We start from the raw sequence: 19,874 nt of genomic DNA on the forward strand, positions 1-19,874 counted from the left end.
ATTTCAAAATTACTGTCAAAGAGTATCAACTCTCTAGGTGAAAACTCCTAGTTAATCAGTGTCTGTACTATATATTTGTTCACTTACAAATTAAATTTAGTGTGTTAATTTCATTTCAATGTATTTTAACAAATGTCCAATACGGAACAAAATGTAATTACTTTATTGCCGTTCGTTGTAGAAATGAACATTGGGGAGTTGTCGTTACAGCTACACAGTAACTACTCGCAAATATGGTTAAATAAACTTAGCTCTTACTTCTAATGACATTAAAAGAGAAACAAGTCGGGATATTGTTGTTAATAAAATCATTAGTTTAGTTTTCAGTTGGCCTGAATCGTTACAAGAAAAAAATTATCCTTAAGGGGACTACATGAGCTAAATGCAAGTTTTATAATGCAAAAAAGTATATGATCCATTGCAGTAAACCAAATGAAAAAAATATATGATAATCTTTAGTTATTTGTTATTTTGAAAACATGATGTAATTAATTTGGTACGATAGAAAAAAATCACAAAGTTACCTCTAAAAAAATCTTTTAACTAATAATAACTATACTTATATACATTAAATAATTCTGGATTTTTGTCAGATTATTCTACAAGCAATATACTATTTAACGTGTGTCACTTTTTTAGTAAAATCAATAGATTTTTTTTAAATCCGATATTCTTATTTTCGAACAAAATGCATACGCATGTGTGCGCTGTAACGCCGTGTACACTGTACAGACATTGCCGGCCGAGGCCTGATACTATATAGATGTGTCGATCTTTTCGCCGCATTACGTTACGAGATATTTTTTTGTAATTTTAATTGTAAATTCATTGTTTCATGTTTTCTTATAATAAATATTATTCTTTCTTGTAAATAAATATATTAAGTTAAAATAGTGTAGTAGTAATAAGGCATTTGTTTTTTTTATTATATTATTTGTTATAAATTTTAATTTTGTAAATATGGGAAATAAAGTGAAACGCGTGAGGAAAACCAAAATCGTTTATATAAATTAAGCGCCAAACATACATATGAACGATATTAAAAGGTAAGAGTATTTTATTAGTAAACATATTTATTTTTTTATAGATTATAAATATTGAAAACATCTATTAGAAAAAATGTGCAATCAGTTCGCATAGAATCATATTTTTCAAACAACTCCTCAAACATTACGATAGAGTATTTGGTCAAAGTAAGAATAACATCAAACAAGTGTATCTACATTCGATCCCCATGAACTCGAGGCAAATTTGATATTTTTCATTAAAAGTACTATGGGGCATTTTTAGATACATATTTTTTAAATACATACTTTTATAATTAATAAAAATATAATTACTAACATATATTTATTTTTTACAGAATAAAGAAAGTCGAAAACAATAACGCGGAAGCTATTTATATTGCGTAAGAGTTTAATTTTATCGATTTTGATTATAATAGGAATTAAAGTTATGTATGAACAAATTTTAATAATAAAAAAAAGTAAAGTCATAACAAATAAAAATTTAATTGTTGTGAACCAGAGAAATAGAATATTCAGAAGTGTCATTTGTACGTAATTCAAAAATTTTAATTTTTTTGTTACGTCCGCCATATTGGATTTAATATGGCAGCAATTCATGAATCGTGCATTGTCTTATCAAGACTAAATATGTGTGCCTACTTTCAGCTCCATAGCTTCAGTGGAAGTGGGTGTAATATTGATTTCAAGATGCCAGGACATATGTACATACATTCATACATACAAGTGAAATTAAATAAAAGATTTTATTAAAAAAATTAACACTAAATATTTTTTTTTGTAGTACCAAATATATAAATATTTTAAGTTTAATTAAATCAGTTTTATTTTTTAATCATTTTCGAATAACAGTCACAAGCAATACAAATAATTCTAATATCCAATCTATTTTTATGAGATTTATGATTCACCTAGTTAACCAATGATTCAACCAAATCGACTTGACGACATTGTTTTCTAGTAAATATTTAGAGGATTTTTTTTAATTGAATATATATTTTTTCTTTGTGAACCGATATTAATAAAACGAACAAACACTACGCTATATGCTAACCCACGGTTACTACAGTACGATATTATTATATAAATAGATTATCAAACATTTATAAAATGTTAAAAATTGGTATGTTTTTATATTTAGTATAAGAACTAATTGTGGTTTAATAATATTTAAAAAAAAAGGTTAAAAGTAACTGTCTATTTTATTGTATACAAAATATAAATAAAAAAATTGTAAGTTTAATTGAATCAGTTTTATTTTATAATCATTTGTTAACTAACATCGAAAGAAATAAAAACAATTCTGTTGTATCTTTATGAGTTTTTTGATTGATCTTACTTCGCTCGGTTTGACGCCATCTATTAGAGTATTTGGGCGTAACCTCGGTACCTCGCTTAACCATTAGTCCACGGGCTTGCCGTTTTTGGCGATTTTGTAAGTGTGTACGTGCGATTCTCAAGCTCTTGTAGTCCTCTTAAACCGTTTTTCTTTCATTCTTATATCTATCTCTTAATTTTTTATTTTCCGGCTCATTAAGAGGAACTCTTTCCAGTTGAGGAGACGCCTTTAGACGTCATTACAATTACTAAGTTATTGTTTCTAGTGTCTAGTACTGTTTCTGAGAGTTTTAGGGAATTATATGATGACTCTAAATTTAAGTGAGTCTCTGAAGGTTTCAGGACAAACAATGTATGCGACATAAGGAGTTGGCATGCAATTAAGTTCAGCCGTTGTTTTCGAACAGGAAACATTAAGCGACAGGGTAATAAAAGATAAAGTTTTAAGTACTCATTTATTAATATCAAAGATTCGACTTATAGTTAGTGAAAACAAATTGCGTCTAGTATAGAGTTTACTGTGATATCGAGTCTAATAATGATAACCGAGTGTAGAAACACGTGTTTTATTTTTCTATTTTGGCACTATTACATTAATTCAAACCAACGATCGAACACCATTCATTTTATAATGAAAATCTTAGTCGATTAAAATGAATTTCATTTGAAAATTTACTGACGATTTCTGCGACCTGCAACGAAAACACACACGTTACTATACATTGTGTTTTATATAACAATATATTAATCGAAAGAATGTCGCTCTTGACAAAAAAACTGACCTTCCTTGGATACAAAAAGTAACATATAATCTTGATTATAAACAAATGACGATAATTAATGCTGACTGTACTGTATTCACGTCACGTCAGACTGAACTGTCCGTAACGCGGCGTCTGCGCGTCACGCGTACTCACCCTTGTCTTTAGTCGCTTTGATCTGCTTATTTTTATTGCATTTCTTGGTGATGCGCCGGCTCTGATCGCACGTGGGGTCGCTGTTGGCCTTCAGCATGTCCGTCCGCGACATTTCACCGTTAGGACTGCACTCGCTCCAGGACGACTTTTCGTAACGACAGGCTGATAGAGAAAACCCATCATATAACGAATATTGATTCACATACGAGTGTTATAAATAAAGTTACAGAATACTACGTGGTCTTTTAGCAACTTCGAGTACAAATAAGCATTGTGTTATTTAGCTGATTGTATGCGAATGGCCTAAGAAAACTTTACCTTTTTTACATTTTTTTTGTATGGTCTTGGCGCGTTCGCAGCTGGTGGGGTCGCCTTTCTTCAGAGTGAGGGTCCTGGATCGGATGTTAGTTTTCGGGTCGCACTCGGACCAAGCGCCTCGCACGTAGCGACAGGTCTCTGGGAAACGTAACTGAATGTTTACTTCAAAACGATGAACGATTTATTTGTAGATCTTGGACCTTTTCAATTCCTCATATACATAACTGACTTGCCCTTTCTTGTTGGAACCAACATGATATAGTATTGTTTGCTGATGATACCTCTTTGGTTTTTAAAATTAATAGTAAACACATACAGTATGACGATGTAAACAATGCTATCTCTGATGTAGTACACTGGTTTAGCGTAAATAATCTTAGGCTGAATAATAAAAAAACAAAATATGTAAAATTTAGTACACCAAATGTGCAAAATGTAAAAGCTGGTGTACTTATCAAAGGGGAATCGATGGATCCAGTTGAATCAACTGAATTTCTTGGCCTTACTGTTGAAGCCAAGTTGCAATGGGTCCCCCATATTAACGGATTGGCGAATAGACCGAGTTCTACGGCATTTGCGGTCAAAAAAATTAGATTATTTACCGATGTTGATACGGCTGGCTTAGTATATTTCAGTTACTTTCACAGTACGGTATTATGCTTTGGGGTAAAGCAGCCGCTATCCATACTATATTTGTGCTGCAGTCAATCTATAACCTAGAATAACAAATAATCACTAAGGTATAAATTTAAAGATATCAAGACATTATGTGCGGAAAAATATTAATGATTTTATGAGAAAATGTGATTCTAATAGCATTGGTACAAGGAACAAACACAAACTTGTTGCTCCTGTTACTCGACTGCATAGTCAGTAACTCTTTTGTGGGGCAATGTATACGGTTCTACAACAGGATCCCAGAAAGCTTCAAAATGTTTCTGTTGCCAAATTTAAAAGAAATGATAAGGAACGCTTGTGTTCAACGACGAAGAATGATTGTAATTAAACTTTCATAAAATGCAAATTTATACTACAAGTACGATATATACACACAGTGGTGGTTGGTGAAACGACACACGCGGCTCGGGACGTACGATGTGTTATCATAGTGTGAGTGTATATTTTAAGAGTCGGCTTAGGAAACAAAACAACGTGCAGCATGCAACATGGAGCATGTGCTTTGGGCTCCGCGTGAGACTCGTGTTGTTGACTAGGGGCGAGGCCACAGTATCTTATTTAATTATTAGTAATGTGAAGAGTTCTGGCACTGGCTGTGGTTAGAGTCCATGCTTCATCTTCAGCCCTCAAAACACAATAAATATTTGTTATTTCGACAATAGCAAATAGTAAGTAGTCTAGCGAGCGAGAATTCGTGATCATAACAATTGTAACAAGTGATTGTATTGTTACAAGTACTGATAATTTATATTTTAAGATAACAAATACCTATGACTTTATATTAATACAATTAAATTAGAACAATTATCATTTGGAATTATCCGCTCTAGATTAACGATTTTCAAACGTTACAACAGCTCTAAATCTCATAAAAAGTTAACATAAAATTGCGTTATATACGCGTCCGTGCAGTGCATATACGTGTATGCGATTTTTGTAATGACTGGACACCTCTTCACCGACTTACTCACCGCATGTCCTCCGTCCAAATGCTAGTAAAATGTAGAAGAGATCACTCTCTTTTGCGATGAGACCGCCTTTCGTACATACCATTAATTTTATTATTTATTCATAACTGGCTGCTGTCTTCACTGTTTCGGTGTACATTCCAGACTATTCCATCGTTCGAAATTTATAATTGTACTATTTAAGTTAATTACGTATTAACTGAAATGGTTTCGTGTTGTTGATTGTACTACATCAATACAATGCAATGTAATTCATTAGAAACCAGCCGAGGTTACAGTCGAGATAAATAACTAATGCAAAGAAAACATTGTACCCAGTACTAGCGCAGCATTATAAACATTAGCGCGCGCCCTGAATACGCTCTGTGGTTTTCACATTATACAAATAATTATATAATAAGGTTCGTTTGTTTATTATTTATTGCATTCAACATTAATCAAAAACACACCCAGCCATTGCTGGCAATCGACTTTACATTACCTATATTAATAACAATAAGTATCAATCTCAGTAGAATATAGTGTCAATGTAAATAGTGAAAGAATTAACGACATTGTATATGTTGCTTATAGTAAAACCACATAACACAAATTAAAAGTTCTTCTAAAAATTGTAACTCTAAGGACATGACCCAACATGACCCAGAGACAAAAATAAATTGAAAATAATAATTGTATTGATTACTAATTGCTTTTGCCGACATTTTATTCGCTTTGGGGAAATTCGATTCAAATTAAGAATTATACTTCCGTATTTACTTTCCGTTAATCTATTGAAGCGAAACGCATCCGATTAGTTAAAATTATATCTCTACAATATACGAAGTAACTCCATTCGATACAATAACAATCTCTATATTCATTTACTTTTAAGGTGTACTATATAAGGTTCTGCTTCTGTCGACTTTGATTACAGGAAATATATCGATATATTTTACTAGCTCTTTTAAGCGTGAGTATTCGTTTTGAATGATATAACGAGCAGATTGCCGCTTGTCGATTCGATAAATATAAATAAAATGCAATAAATAAAACGATATGATGAATTATACCTGTAATGGTATGTTAAGGATTGTTTGTAAAATGTTTTGTACTCTTTTCTCTTTCAGAAATGAATGCGTTAAGTGATTATTTAAAGATTTATTAATCGTATAATAAGATATTTCTTCTTCGTGGTTTCTTTTTGTGATTAAATCGGCATCAATCAAAGGAATATGGCCGATTCCACAATAATGAAGTCGTTACGCATTTAAAACTTAAGTCAGCATCAAGAAAATAGCTTGCGCGAGAAGTCTCTTAATCTGTTAATGAACTCTTTGAGTCGTAACCAGAATACATCAAAGGACGCGATCGAAATGGACATAACCCTTCAGGAACTTCGTTTCATTTGATAAAAACAAAAAACAAATGTAGCATCAGACTTAATCGATTACGAGACAGAACTCTATGCGAGATGGGTTTTCAATACTGACATGAGACGTCGCATTGTAGCGTCGAATGCATTTCATTAACGCATTCGAATGAAGTTTAATCAAAGATACATTTGTTTTTGTTCATTATTTCGTTAGACACACAATATATAATTTGGTCGGTTTTGATTCAGCTGATTCTCTCATAAATTGATAATCTTAAAAAACACCATGTAGTCATAATTTACAATATTAAAATATATTTCACCTTAAGTTCTTAAACATATAGCGAGAAAAGACCTTGTTTTACAAATACCTACTTTAAGAAAATGTATTGTGTTTGTGTCACACTATAAACATCTTTTGAAAATCTTTAAATAAGACGAGATTGAAATTGAAAAAGATTGCGGTAACAATTGTAGAAAAATGGATATCGGTTGAATGAAATAGTTATCCCTTGTCAGTCGCGGTGTCCGGTGTCGCGGTGCCGTTGTGTTCGTGTGAGCTGAATAAATACACTTTATTAGGGTTTCTTTAAGTGTATTCCTTTATTGCACTTTCTTTCGAAGTAACAAACAAGGAATCACACTATCCCGTACACATATAACTTCCTCCAAGGCTTATTAATAAAAGTCGCAAGCGGTTGTCGTCTACTAGTAGGAAGCGAGTGATACCTCTATTTTTAGCGCCCCTTGCGTTGCGCACGAGCAGGTCGTGTTCGCCCTCTCGCTCCCACACGTCCTCTCCGGCCGCGGCAAACGATAACACCACCACCAGGGTAGCCAGCGACCACCACCAGCGTATAAGCTGAAAACGATACTTGTATTAGAAATAATATTTATAGTGCATGTGCACTGGAGGAACTTCGCTAACAGCCGGCGCTTCGCTTTGCAATCTCATTGGCTTAAATATTTAATCAAAATGTATGATACTGTTTCAAAAGACGCATCTGTGACTTACATACACACAAACACATGCACTCATACCTACATATGCCATGTTTATAAGGAAACGACTTCTTGAACTCAATCAGTTGACAAAGTATATCGTGGTTCACACTAGTAATAGAATCACGTAAAGTCGTACTCATTGAAACAATCGCTTCGCTTACAAAAAATATCTTCTCTACAAAAAACATGCGAAGAGATGTTCTAGGCTCGAACAGACGGCTAAGTACCTTGCAGTACTTTGTACGGTGCTCCGGAAACTACCCGATAATACTATTGTTGGAACTTAATTGATCAGTATTCAACAAAAATCCCAGTTTAAATATAAAACATAAATTCGCTTTGCGTTATTTAACAGTTCGCAGACGGTCAGAGGGTTCAGGTAATTTGTAACATAAAAAAGAAAAGCGACGCCAATTTTACTACAAACAACCAACTGAAAATTTGCCTTCATAAACATCATTAAAATAAATTCGCAGTCGCATCGACTTTTGTTTATTATATGTAAACATCACCGGTACATATGTATATATAACGGTAAAGCGGCACTGTACCCTTAACGTATCCAACCTAAGGAGGTTCCTTCTGTGACACTTTGAGGTGTATCTGTCCAAAGGAAAATTACAAGTTAATATGGAGCGCGACAGAGTGCACGCAGCTGACGTTGTGCAACTATTTGTTCCACAAGTTCTGAAGGGACACGCCAGCACACGCAGAGCGACGGGGTATTTAAGTATTGCAGAACTAATCATGACACAAAACATGAACATTTATTTTGTGTCACTGATTACTTATTGTTTAAAGAAAATTAAAGTTTTAAGCCATTGGTCGTATACTTATAATAGTCATCGAAGGAACCAGTGTAACACAAGGGACATAATATCTCAGTTCCTGCGGTTGTCGGCGCAGTCACGATCTAAGGAATAGTCAACATTTCTTGCGTGATGATGCGAGTCCGCCTACCAATGGTATAAAAGAAATGAAGTTGCGAGTGGTCATATGTTGTTTATAGGGAATATGTAAATAAAGGACGACGTAGCCGAAGTGCCTTACAATTTAAAATAGAATGTTATTGATAATGTGACCGTTCGTGTGTGTGGCAGCGTCGCGACTGTGTGACACACGTGCACATGTGCGTCCGCGTCCAACAAACGATTGCCTACACCTATACCTTCGTTTTTAACATTCGCGGAATACATAACTTTGGATACATCAATGTACTAGGTGCATTAAATTCTAACGTTATATCTGGAAACGCAAGACGTCGATATAGGAAGGGTGTTAGTCTAAACAAAAAACAGTATCAGTGTCAATGGCTCTGTCGCTCACGTACGACCGATAATACAGAGCTCGGCCAGTCAGTGACTGTCGTTGTGCGTTCGGAGTCGGCCGGTGAGCCGAGGAGCCGATAGGTCGACCTGTAACTGTCGACGACGTTATCGTGCCCGCGATAACTTTCAAGCTTCTGCTCAAATTCGAACAATCATCTCGTAGAACACAAGACAAGCTATCCTTCGTTGATATCACTGCTGGGTTATCGTATGCCGTATTGTCGGCCGTCGCACGTTCCTAAGTCTGGACAACAAGCTACTTCTCATTTACTTTTCACTATTCAAGACGAAATATATATTCTAATATTATCGTTACACAGTATAAAACAACGCCGCCTACCGCTGTCTGTCCCTGTGTATGCTTAGATCTTTAAAATTACACACCGGATTTGATGCGGTTTTTTTAAATAGATAGAATAATTCAAGGGGAAGGTTTATATGTAAAATACATGCACAATATAGTAGAGAAACACTGAAAATTTTAGAGGTTTCCAAAGTGATGTCGTAAATAACTTTTTATGAGAAATAATGGCTTATTTTCGAAGCGAATTTAAGCAATACAGTATCAATCCCTATCCAATTAAGTGACTGAAAAACATTGTGCATATAATATAGACCAATATGGGCCTTTATGGCGTGCAATTTAAATTAATATTTTCGAAGATATCACAGATTTAAAAGGCAGAAACATAGCGATCTGTGTTGTCTAACGACTGAAAAACTGCGAACGTTGTAAGACATCCTGTAGTATATTTAGTGGCAGCATTGCACCCGCGCGAAGCCGGGACGGCACGCTAGTATTAAATAAAGACATATAATGAAACTATTATCACTTAATGTTTAGTTCTCGCCATACATGCGACGGTCGCACTGACGGTGCAATGTGCACGTCGTAATGTAACGGGAGAATAATACGTATTAATTGTATGCGATTCATGCAGTGGCAGACCCGTGTGTGTGCGTCCAACAGTTCCGTCGCGGTGCCGTAACTAAAATAAACTGGGGTCATTCCCGGGTGTCAAGCAGATAACGAGCTCCCAGTTGCTGGTGAATTCGTACGTTGATTGTTTATGTAGATATTTGATACAGAGGAAACGGTCGACGGCACGAAGTTCGCAGCTTCCTCTCGGGGTTAACGATAAACACGGAACTCCTATGTCAGAGAGGTGTTTATGACTTTTAATTTATTACATTTAAAAATTAATAACACAAAAATATTTTTATGGTTTTTAAATAATAATATTCTCAGAGCTTAACATTAATGGCAATAAATGACCCCGCGCAGGTAGTCCACGTTGCCTCTAGCCGTATCGCGTAGACACTACAGAGTGTGCCGACACCACCACCATCAGCGCCTGAACGAGAGATCGGGTAACTGCACCCCTGACCTATTTATTTCTAACAAAGGCCTCAAGCACGACATGGGTTATGAAACCGAGCCCGCACGAATACAAACAGACGCTTCGCTTTGCGTTTATTATCTGCCCGTATTGATTCGCTTTGAGACAAAGTATCATAACGCGGGGGCCTAAAAAAAAGGAACAAGTCCACATGTGGCATTGGAATACCATTCCAAGTATTCGGAGCGGGACGAGATAACTTGCGTAGCTTGGGGACGCCTCGTGTTATTAAGTAGCGGATTGCGGGACGAGCCCACATAGCGAGATGCTGTCTGCTTCCTTTCTCTCTTTGTTATGCTTTAAAAAGATTTTCGGGTATTTTTAAATGTATCAAAACACAATTGTGTTTTATTTTTCGAAAACTATGAATTTAGTCACGATAATGAATACCAAAATTTAGCCATAGATATTATTTAAAAGAATATTATACATAAATATAAAAAAAAGTATTTGTTTAATTCGAAAATCAGTAATTTTGAAGTAAATGTCTTACCTCCATGTCTATCGGCAGGGATATCACAAGGAAGTCGCGGAGACAGCGATCGTCGGCGGGAGCAGCGACCGTGCAGCGGGCACGGGAGGCGACGAACGACTAGCGAGCACCGAGCCGCTAGTGGCGCGCCGGCCGCGAGTCCGCACAGGACGCCTTCGTATCGATCCGTCTACCCGGGACTACTTCTCTCGGTCCTTTCCTGTACGCACCCCGCCCTTAAGCCCGATCCCTCTATCTGCGGCTAGGCACGATTTATTGCTTTTTCCGGAGATGACCGGATTTCCTCGGCGATGAAGTTGCTCGCATTTTTTTGATACTTTGCTACGAGCCGGCGTTAGCTCTTAAACAACACTACGTTATTATATTTTCTTCTTGTCTTCTTTGTGTTTATTTCTATTGAGATTTGTTCATGAGTTATTAGTAAAAAGAAAAAAAAAACAAACACTCGAGCTCCTAACAACAGCAAGCGAGCTACAGAGAGATACGGTGCTTTGCTACGATTTACATTTCGAGCGACACAGCGCTATTGAAGCGGCCGTGATAGTCGGTAATTGGCGTAATCGCTTCTGCCGTCAATTGACGGCGACTCGCAAGCGGTGACAGGTATCTCCGCGAGACATCTTCTGTGATTGACTGTAACTCGTTGCGGCCTGTGCTCCATTATTGGCAGAAAATAAAAAGCACGATTCACAACTTCAATTATTTCTACAAAATTATATAACTTACTTGCGCAGCAAAAATTAATTGAAAAATGTGTCCAAGATATGTCCCGAAAAACTTTTTTTGCTATTAGGTTGCCGAACTGTATTACTACCTTGAACTTTCCATGTACTAAAATATCGTTAAATAATGGAAGTGATTGTGTTATCGAACGCTTCGGCGAATGTTTTGTAAACAAAATCAAACGATCGTAAATAAAATTGATTAGTTGTTTTTGCGCTTTGAATTCTTCATTCAAAACAATGATCGAATGGAAAATAATCGTCCAGATTGGTAAGCGGATATTATACAACAGGAATCATTCTCACTAGAATATAATCCATTCTGTTTCATTTTAGGATTGTACGCGACAGTAAGCTTCGGTAGGGAGCCCTTCAAGCCGCGAGACGGTTCTGTACCCTTTTTAGTAAGTTTACTTTTCCTTAAAAACTAAAAGTAAGTAATATAAACCAAAGCTAATAATATCTCCGCGAGATCGTGCATAACTCTATATACAGGATCTGTGCTAGCTGCGTACAGTGCATTACGTCATATACAAACGTAATCGCAGAGCGTTGTTCACACGTGTCCGATTTCTTACTAGGTATATTTTCCGTCACGCTACCGCGGCCTGTGCGTCGGGACGCTGCTGTCCAGGACGGTGGTCATAACGGCGTGTGTGTGCATCGCCGACCCGGCAGCGCATGAACACGACACCCGGCCCATCAACGTGGTGACGGGCGCGACGTACAGGCATCCGCGTCGCGGAATACGAGTCCAAGTCACTAAGATTATTATCCCTAAGTGTGAGTTAGTTACCTCATGATAATCATCATGCAGCCTCGATTTTCTAACTTAACAACAGATAGAACACCGGTCACAGCGTTAACGCCACTCAAAAATCTGTGATGACCGATGAATCTCGGCAAGTCATTTCGAACTATAAACACAGAGTGCACTCGTATTCTATAAGCGCCAAGCCTTCTCCTGAAATGGAGAAGAGGTCTTAGCTTAGCTGTGGGACATTGTAGATACATAATTTACTGTCACTCATATTTGGAGTTATACCTTAATTTTTAATTGTCCCCTCGACGCTGCCGTGAGCACGAGCATTATTAATGTCACAGTCAGGTCATTGATTCTTTCGAAAAGAGATCTGTTTATGAAATTATATTTCATCATGGAAGGAAATAATTCAGCCGGGAATAAGATTAATATTCAATACACTCCTACATGTCTTAAATATATATCGATAATTTTCTTAATTCACTCTAATAAAACATTTTCTACGCAGCCCGCGTACAAACTGTTTTGAGTTTGTTTAAATTGTGGTCTGATTTTATTTTATTTTGGGCAAACATTCAGCATAGTACATATACTTCACAAACATTTTATACCAAAAAAGTCTTACATAAGCCGACAAAGTTTCCACTGTTACATAAAAACATGGAATAAACCTAATAAGATAATTAATAGATCAAAAAAGTTTTTTAAGCTGTAACAAACAAAAAGAAAAACAAACAGAACACAGAATATTAATGACAAATCGTTTTTAAGGCTCTTAAGAACTTAACCAGACCCACGTTAAAGATATGTACATTACTGTAATGTTGAATCTAATCGTCACATGCTCTTACCAAAAAGCCACTTTTGGTACAGTACGTTCTACATAAAGTTATTATTATTTAGGAAGATTCCGTGTCAGTACTCCGAGCAATTCAAGAGCAAGTGGGTACATATCATACCTATTACACAGGTATTCGATATTGATAAAACGCATCTCGACTCACGTCTCATGCAAAACTCGTAACGCCTCGTTCGAAATATTGTTATGTATAGCTTTTGTTTCCACTATCGAGTAGCTCACTGCGAGTCTGCAGCGAGGCGTTCATTGTAAAATGTAGTGCGGATTATGCTTATGTCTATACTACTATATAAATCTGTAGAGTCTGTCTGTACTCTCAATGTTTTTTCGAATTTCGTTATAAGTATTCGTTTTATGGCCCACTGACATCAGTTTTACCATTTTCGAAATTAAGTTAGAAACATGAAACTTTATTTTTGGGATACTGATAAAAATGAAGAGATACGTATGTAAGCGTTTCTGCATATTCTACCTCAAAGGGGGCGAAATGAGGGTTGAAAATTTGTATGGAAGCAGTTTGTGAGTTAGAAAAATGGAACTTTATTTTTGAGATACTCATTGAAAATGAGAATATACGTATTTTAGCGTTTCAGCATATTATACCCCTTAGTGGGTGAAATAAGGATAAGATGATTTTATTATTTTTATCTCATTAAATAGATTGGATCCTATTAACGTTATCACGGGTTGTGTTCTTTGCTGGGGGCAATTCATAAAAATAAAACAACTGTGACATTCTTTCAAAATATATAATTTCGTTGAATGTTTTGAGTTAGGATTTAATTACTCGATAACGATATTTACACGCCGAGAGTCGGTCAAAGTGTGAGTAGAAATAAAAGATTAATAAATCTAACCGTCGTCTTATTGGAAGAAACTTTATGATGAACTTCTGTGATAGTAATGATAGCCGTTTTTAGATCCTGCTATAATGTTTATAATAACAAAATAACATAATAAAGAAATTCCAAAACAATCGTATTAAATTCCAAAACTGATCCGTGTTTCCAGTGTCCAACAGCACCGGGGAGAGAGCCTACACAATACAGAAGTCTCCGGCCATCCTTATCCTAGCCAAAAGAGTTCCAGACGTCCTAGCCGAGATTCCCTTGCGCCCGATCGACATCGATTACAAAGGGGATGAGGTGTTAGCGCTGCACGAGGAGTGCCTGATGCCCGGCTGGCATTTCTTTTACAAGGGTGTGAGTACACTTAGGCTTCTTCTATAAATGCTCATTGCATTTTCTACTCCGAGAAACAGAGCCTTAATGCTAAAGGTTTTGTTGAATTTTTTGTCAGGATTGTCTGCTCTAATTCAATACTCCAGGTTATTGCTATACGATTCGTACCATGCATTAAATGTTATTTCGAGTTCGCTAATTCTGGATCGCTTGTATTCCGGAAGGAAGGTCAAACATTATTAATTCGTATTGGAACCCTTACAGCAGTTAATTAAATTTTGATAAATAGTAGAAATATTGGATTGAACACGCAGCCTGGAGCACATTGGTATTTAAGTCTCGTAACGCCTTACGAACTTCGTTTCCAATACTATATTTTGTAATCTTGTCCTTAAATCCAAATGTCCTTGTTGTCCTTGTCCCTAAATATTGCTGTGCATACTTGTTACTTCCTGTATAAAATTAATATTGTATAAACAACCTACTTAAAATATACTTCGCTTATTCGCTGCACACAGGTTGATCTTTTAATCGGAATTGAGTAGAATTGAAATGAGTTTGATAATTAGTCGACAGAAGGTGCGTCTTTTAACCTTTTTAGCATGCGTACATCTACTACCACCGCCCATGGACATCTGCAAAACCGGGGGCCTTAAGTTGGGTCGCTAGCTTTTAAGGAAATACTTTAATTGTAATTCCAGGATAAAATATACCCTGTCCACAAATTCCTTCTCCAAAGGAATATTCGGGTTCAGTACTTGATAATTGTGAAGAAGAGCCTGTGGTGTAACACCATCACAATGAAATTTCAAAAGGCTATGACTAACTTGGGCTTCGTGGGATACTTCGACAAGGCCTCGTCGATCTGTGTCAAGGATGTGAGTAATTGTTTTATTATGCCTTAGCATTATTCCCTCATTTAGGATTTAACAAGTTTCGAACGACAACAACCTTTAATTAAATAAAGTTAAACTTTATACTTGTTAAAAATTGTATCGTATAAAATTTCAAACTCCACAAACAAAATATTTATAAAGGATATATTAAGAATAACGTATTGTTTCAGCCCGACAGGGAAGCGCAGCCATGCCATGTAAGTCACACGGAGTTGCCATTGGCTAGTAATTAATGAAATGGGTTTCAGTCAATGATGTTTTGGGTTTCAGTGAAAAATAAAGATGCGTACGGAACGAAGGATCACTGCTCGATTCTCACCGAGTCCGTGCAAGTACTTTTAATTAAAGCATAAGCTCGTCACTCGCTTTAGGAAAGAAAACTGACAGGTTTAAATATAAAAATTATACTACTTATTGTTGTATACACAGACAGCAGTATTACATAACTCGGAAATCTTGACTTGTCTCTTCAATAGTCAAGACACCCAGGGGTACCGTCGTACACACTTTTAGCAAAAGTTGAGATAGTGTCGTTGCTTCTAATAGGCCTTTTAACTTTTATATAATGAGACACGGTGGTCGACGCAGCATCATCACAGCAGCAAACATTATCTTCTAATCTCTGTCGTTACGTTCCACCTCAGGGAATGTATGGAGCGCCTCTCATATGTCGCGGGAGGGCTGTGGCTATGCTGATGGCTCCAGACGCTCAGTGGTCTAACTGCACCGGCGGCACGAACCTGGTACAGCTGTTCAGTTCCAGCCACATAAGAAACTTTATGACTTGCGTGAGCGGGTGTGTAACTTGTTACTATGATTTTATTATGACTATACAACATGACGTAAGCACATGTCAGAATATAAGATACGCCGGCAATAACTCTCACGAAAGGCTAAAGAAATACACAAGTAGGTGTCACGTGGCGCGCACGTGTCGGGACTCCGCAACATTCACGGTTTTAAAGAAAAGAAATGCTCTTACAACATTCCTTGCATTGTTAAATAAAATGTCTTTTCGAGTTCGAGAAATAATACTACTTACGTACAGATAAAGAGTTATTATTATTATAGCAGATATTTTTTATGATTCTTAATATATTTAAAACTTGTAGACTGTTGTAGTCATCTTTAATTTATAAGTAAGGCTGTGGTCGCAAACATATCCCAGTAATAATATATAAACATAATTGTGTTGAGTATTGTCAGAAATAAATCTTCAAATACAAATTTAATTTTTTTTCTCTTCACATTTATTGATCTCACAAATACATAGAGAGGCTTTCGACTTAAAATATTCTTTTTATAAAACGGAAATATAAAATAGACGAATGAACATTGGTGCAGGTTATTCGAACCAGAATTCAAACTCAGCTGGGAGACGTTCAAGAAGAGCATCGAGAACGACTTGAGCGGCAACGGACACTTCGATTACCTGCCGGATGTGTACGACAGGATGCTGGACGTCATGAGCAGCTCCGAAGAAGTTTGATTTCTGAATTGCTGAAGCGCTGTATTCATCTAAGTAACACGTCGACATCACGACTGTGATCTGGCGGTTGTGTTACGCACTTCGTACAACTGTCCGGAAGTGACCAGTGACGCGTGATTGATACTCAAGTGCAACTCCATACGATCGGCTCGATGTAAACCCAGTCGACGTGTTACTGCCACGGGCACAGCGCTTGAGGTCATTTTATGTTAATAACGCGCTACTTGGATCGGATCGAACTTTCATTTAATTAATTGTGTCAAATTAAAATGTTAACATTATGTAACTCAATGTAAACTTTTTTGGTCATTAGTGCTAACTTAAACAAAACATTTAACATATCGAGAATATTTCATTATTGTAAACAACAAATATTTCTCCGTTGCTTCAGTAGTACATGCTACTTGTCATGTGGACATCATTCACTAGAGACTAAAAGGGAACCAAACGAATTGTTACTGACTACAGATGCATTAACTTAGCTAGTGGTACACTCTCAAGGACCACTTGGATTCAATAAGCCTATAGCACCTAGGCATATTTCTCTAGGACCTTGAATACTAGCGACATTAAATACAGTAGGTACTATTGAAAAAGAGCGATTCTTTGGGTGACAAAGTAATTCCGTCCTTATCTTTTTGGCCGAAAATTTAAAATTATAACCGACCATAGACCTCTAGAGCTTCTGTGGGTAATGAACCTTAAAAATCCGAATTCGAGACAGACTAGATGGAGACTTAAACTAAGTGAACATGATTATATAGTGATATATAAGCAGGGCAAACTTAATACCAACGCAGATGTATTTTTTTGTATGTAAATCCATAACGAGGAAACAAGTTCAATTGCTGTAAACCCCACTGAAATCTCTCCGTCAGTATCAGACTCTCAAACATTAACTGTACATTCTGACTTAGAGGAACCAATTTTAGGAATCCCTATGGGTCATATTAAAAAAAATATCCATTTTTTGAATGTAACGATAAATAATTGTTTTTTTAAACTAGTAACAAAATTGAATAACTTGCTAATAATACATGTACTTGCGTAATAAAATATATAATTGTTATATATTATGTAACAGATGTAGAAGTGATATAAAATTATAAATAGTATTTATCTATTAATTCGTACATGAGATCAAGGTGCCCCAGCCTTAGTCATTCATAGCAGTTACATAACAGAAAAATGTAATGTAGATTTAATAACATACATGAATTAATAGCATGTGTCTAAACTAAAAAAGTGTCGATTGCTACGCTAACTCTCATCCTAAACGAATATTTTTATATTTTAACCAAACGTCACAAAACGTATATAATCTAGCACGAGCAATACAACACGAAGTACTTACCGATATTTTAAAAATCTCAAACCAATATGTAACTTAAGAATGTCCAATTTTTCCTGTTCAGTACAAACAACACCTTCATTTCAAATTTTTATTTAGAAAATGACGCTGTAAATGCCGTTAAAGAGTATGGGAACCCTAAGGGAAGGTATTTTCATAAATCTTCGATTACATAATTTCTCTAAATCAAATTAATTTAAAAAAATCATCCATGGATCTAGTTCTTACAAAATTTGTAAAAGAATAATTTAAGGATTCTTTAAAACAACAGGAAATAATCAAAATTACCATGAAGGTAAGGCTTACCATCGCGGTATCAACGAATGTTTCTTGTCTTTATCAAAAAGATACTAAATACATAAATTAATTCTCATTTGCGGTCTAGCTAAATACGATAGCAATCCTATAAAGCCTAAATTCCAAACAGTTCCTCCACTAACTAAACTATTTGCCATAGTTCAATTGAACCATGTGTAAAGGCGAGGTGAGGTGAAGGAATCAAATTAAATGTTAAAATTGGTGTTGTTATAAAGGAGTGATAATAAATGTACCCTCACAGAACTTTGAATAAACTACCCAACGAATGTTCAAAAGCTAAAGGATTCAGTTGATTATTATTGACCTATTGGTCTAGGGGTCTCAAGTACTGCGTGTATTCATCAGGACAAGAGTTCGATCCCGAGTGGAACACATACAGTTTAAAATTTCATAGTTTTGTTTGACATTTTAATAATTTCATTTTATGACATAGGCCTTCTTAATATTTTATTCACATTTATTATTATTATTGTTATAATTTTTTTCAATTTAATTTAAAAAAAAGACTTTTTTTTTTAAAGATTTGTATGACTGGCTCCCATTTGTGGTCCCTTAGATTTGTATTGATTAATTTTGTTGAGTTTATTACTTAATTTTTGAATTTTATATAATTTTTTTAGGACTTTAGTCACGATTAATTATATCTGTTTACTTATTTTACAATTATAAATAGGTTAAATGGCGATGTTATTATTTGTGTTCTGAAATAATTTGATCGTAGACGAATTCCATTATGATTATGTGTATATATTTTTAAAACATGAGTTCCCCCTTTCTACGGTTAACGTGTCCTCATTGCCCCAGCTCGGCGCGAACGTTTAATTCTCATGGGCTTAAAATACATATTGGGCACAAACATAAGGATGTGGCTCGTTTCCCTGCCGGCTCCGCTCTCGCGCGGCAGTCACTTCAACCCGACGACAACAGTATAAGTGCACCATCTCTAGGTTCACAGCCTCCTATTAATGTCCTTGATAGTCTAGCGACACTCAGGAGATCTGTAAGGGTACTAAAGCATATTCCTAAGGGAGTGAGGAACCTAGCAGCCGGTAGATTGTGCGACATTGTAAGAAGGTGTATTGAGACCAATGGAACAACAGATTGGTGTACACTGCTTACATTTTCTTATACTGCGCTTAAATTACCACTTCTGCACGGCTCGGGTAACCTTACGTCCAAAGTGAAGGCCAACATAACATCCTGTGGCGCACCCGATTATGTCGATGGAGATGTGTCCTATAGAGCGTCTTAAGTCCAAAAGGCGATCGAGTCAAAAGTGTTTGAGGGTGACTTGAGAGGGGCAGTGCGCTTGTTAATGTCTGATGATACAATAGCACCGCCTGGTCCCGAAACTGTAGCTTCCTTGACGTCCAAACATCCCTCCCCATCGCGTCCAGTAGCTTTTCCTCTGGCGCCGGATCGACCCATTCAAATCTTAAAAGTCAAAAAGGAATACGTAGTCCAGGCTCTG

At 36.1% G+C, this 19,874-nt stretch overlaps 2 protein-coding genes across 2 annotated transcripts; one reads left to right on the forward strand and one right to left on the reverse strand.

Moving 5' to 3' along the window:
* Nucleotides 1-2,817: 2,817 nt before the first annotated feature.
* On the reverse strand, nt 2,818-11,031 carry LOC125076140. The gene is made up of 5 exons (XM_047688115.1): nt 10,825-11,031; nt 7,328-7,460; nt 3,599-3,736; nt 3,281-3,442; nt 2,818-3,055 (listed from the first exon to the last, which is right to left on the reverse strand). Exons 1-5 carry the CDS (start codon nt 10,828-10,830, stop codon nt 3,036-3,038), a joined length of 459 nt encoding a protein of 152 aa, XP_047544071.1. The 5' UTR covers nt 10,831-11,031; the 3' UTR covers nt 2,818-3,035.
* A 755-nt stretch (nt 11,032-11,786) lies between these two features.
* Nucleotides 11,787-17,754, forward strand: LOC125076214. The gene is made up of 8 exons (XM_047688274.1): nt 11,787-11,817; nt 11,883-11,950; nt 12,128-12,329; nt 14,180-14,370; nt 15,051-15,227; nt 15,416-15,442; nt 15,890-16,041; nt 16,590-17,754. The coding sequence occupies exons 1-8, from the start codon at nt 11,787-11,789 to the stop codon at nt 16,732-16,734; spliced, it is 993 nt and encodes a 330-aa protein (XP_047544230.1). The 3' UTR covers nt 16,735-17,754.
* Nucleotides 17,755-19,874: the final 2,120 nt, after the last annotated feature.

Source organism: Vanessa atalanta, chromosome Z, assembly GCF_905147765.1.
Source record: "Vanessa atalanta chromosome Z, ilVanAtal1.2, whole genome shotgun sequence".
NCBI lineage: Eukaryota > Metazoa > Arthropoda > Insecta > Lepidoptera > Nymphalidae > Vanessa > Vanessa atalanta.

What these genes read in the sequence shown, in the direction of transcription:
- LOC125076140 (XM_047688115.1), bottom strand. An exon ending in AAGGGGCGCTAAAAATAGAG is followed by an intron (nt 3,737 to 7,327) that starts GTATCACTCGCT and finishes TACGTTTCCCAG; the next exon opens with AGACCTGTCGCTACGTGCGA. An exon ending in ACAAAAAAAATGTAAAAAAG is followed by an intron (nt 3,443 to 3,598) that starts GTAAAGTTTTCT and finishes TTTCTCTATCAG; the next exon opens with CCTGTCGTTACGAAAAGTCG.
- LOC125076214 (XM_047688274.1), top strand. Translation starts at nt 11,787, where the DNA reads ATGATCGAATGGAAAATAATCGTCCAGATTG. An exon ending in GGGAAGCGCAGCCATGCCAT is followed by an intron (nt 15,443 to 15,889) that starts GTAAGTCACACG and finishes GTTCCACCTCAG; the next exon opens with GGAATGTATGGAGCGCCTCT. An exon ending in TTTATGACTTGCGTGAGCGG is followed by an intron (nt 16,042 to 16,589) that starts GTGTGTAACTTG and finishes ACATTGGTGCAG; the next exon opens with GTTATTCGAACCAGAATTCA.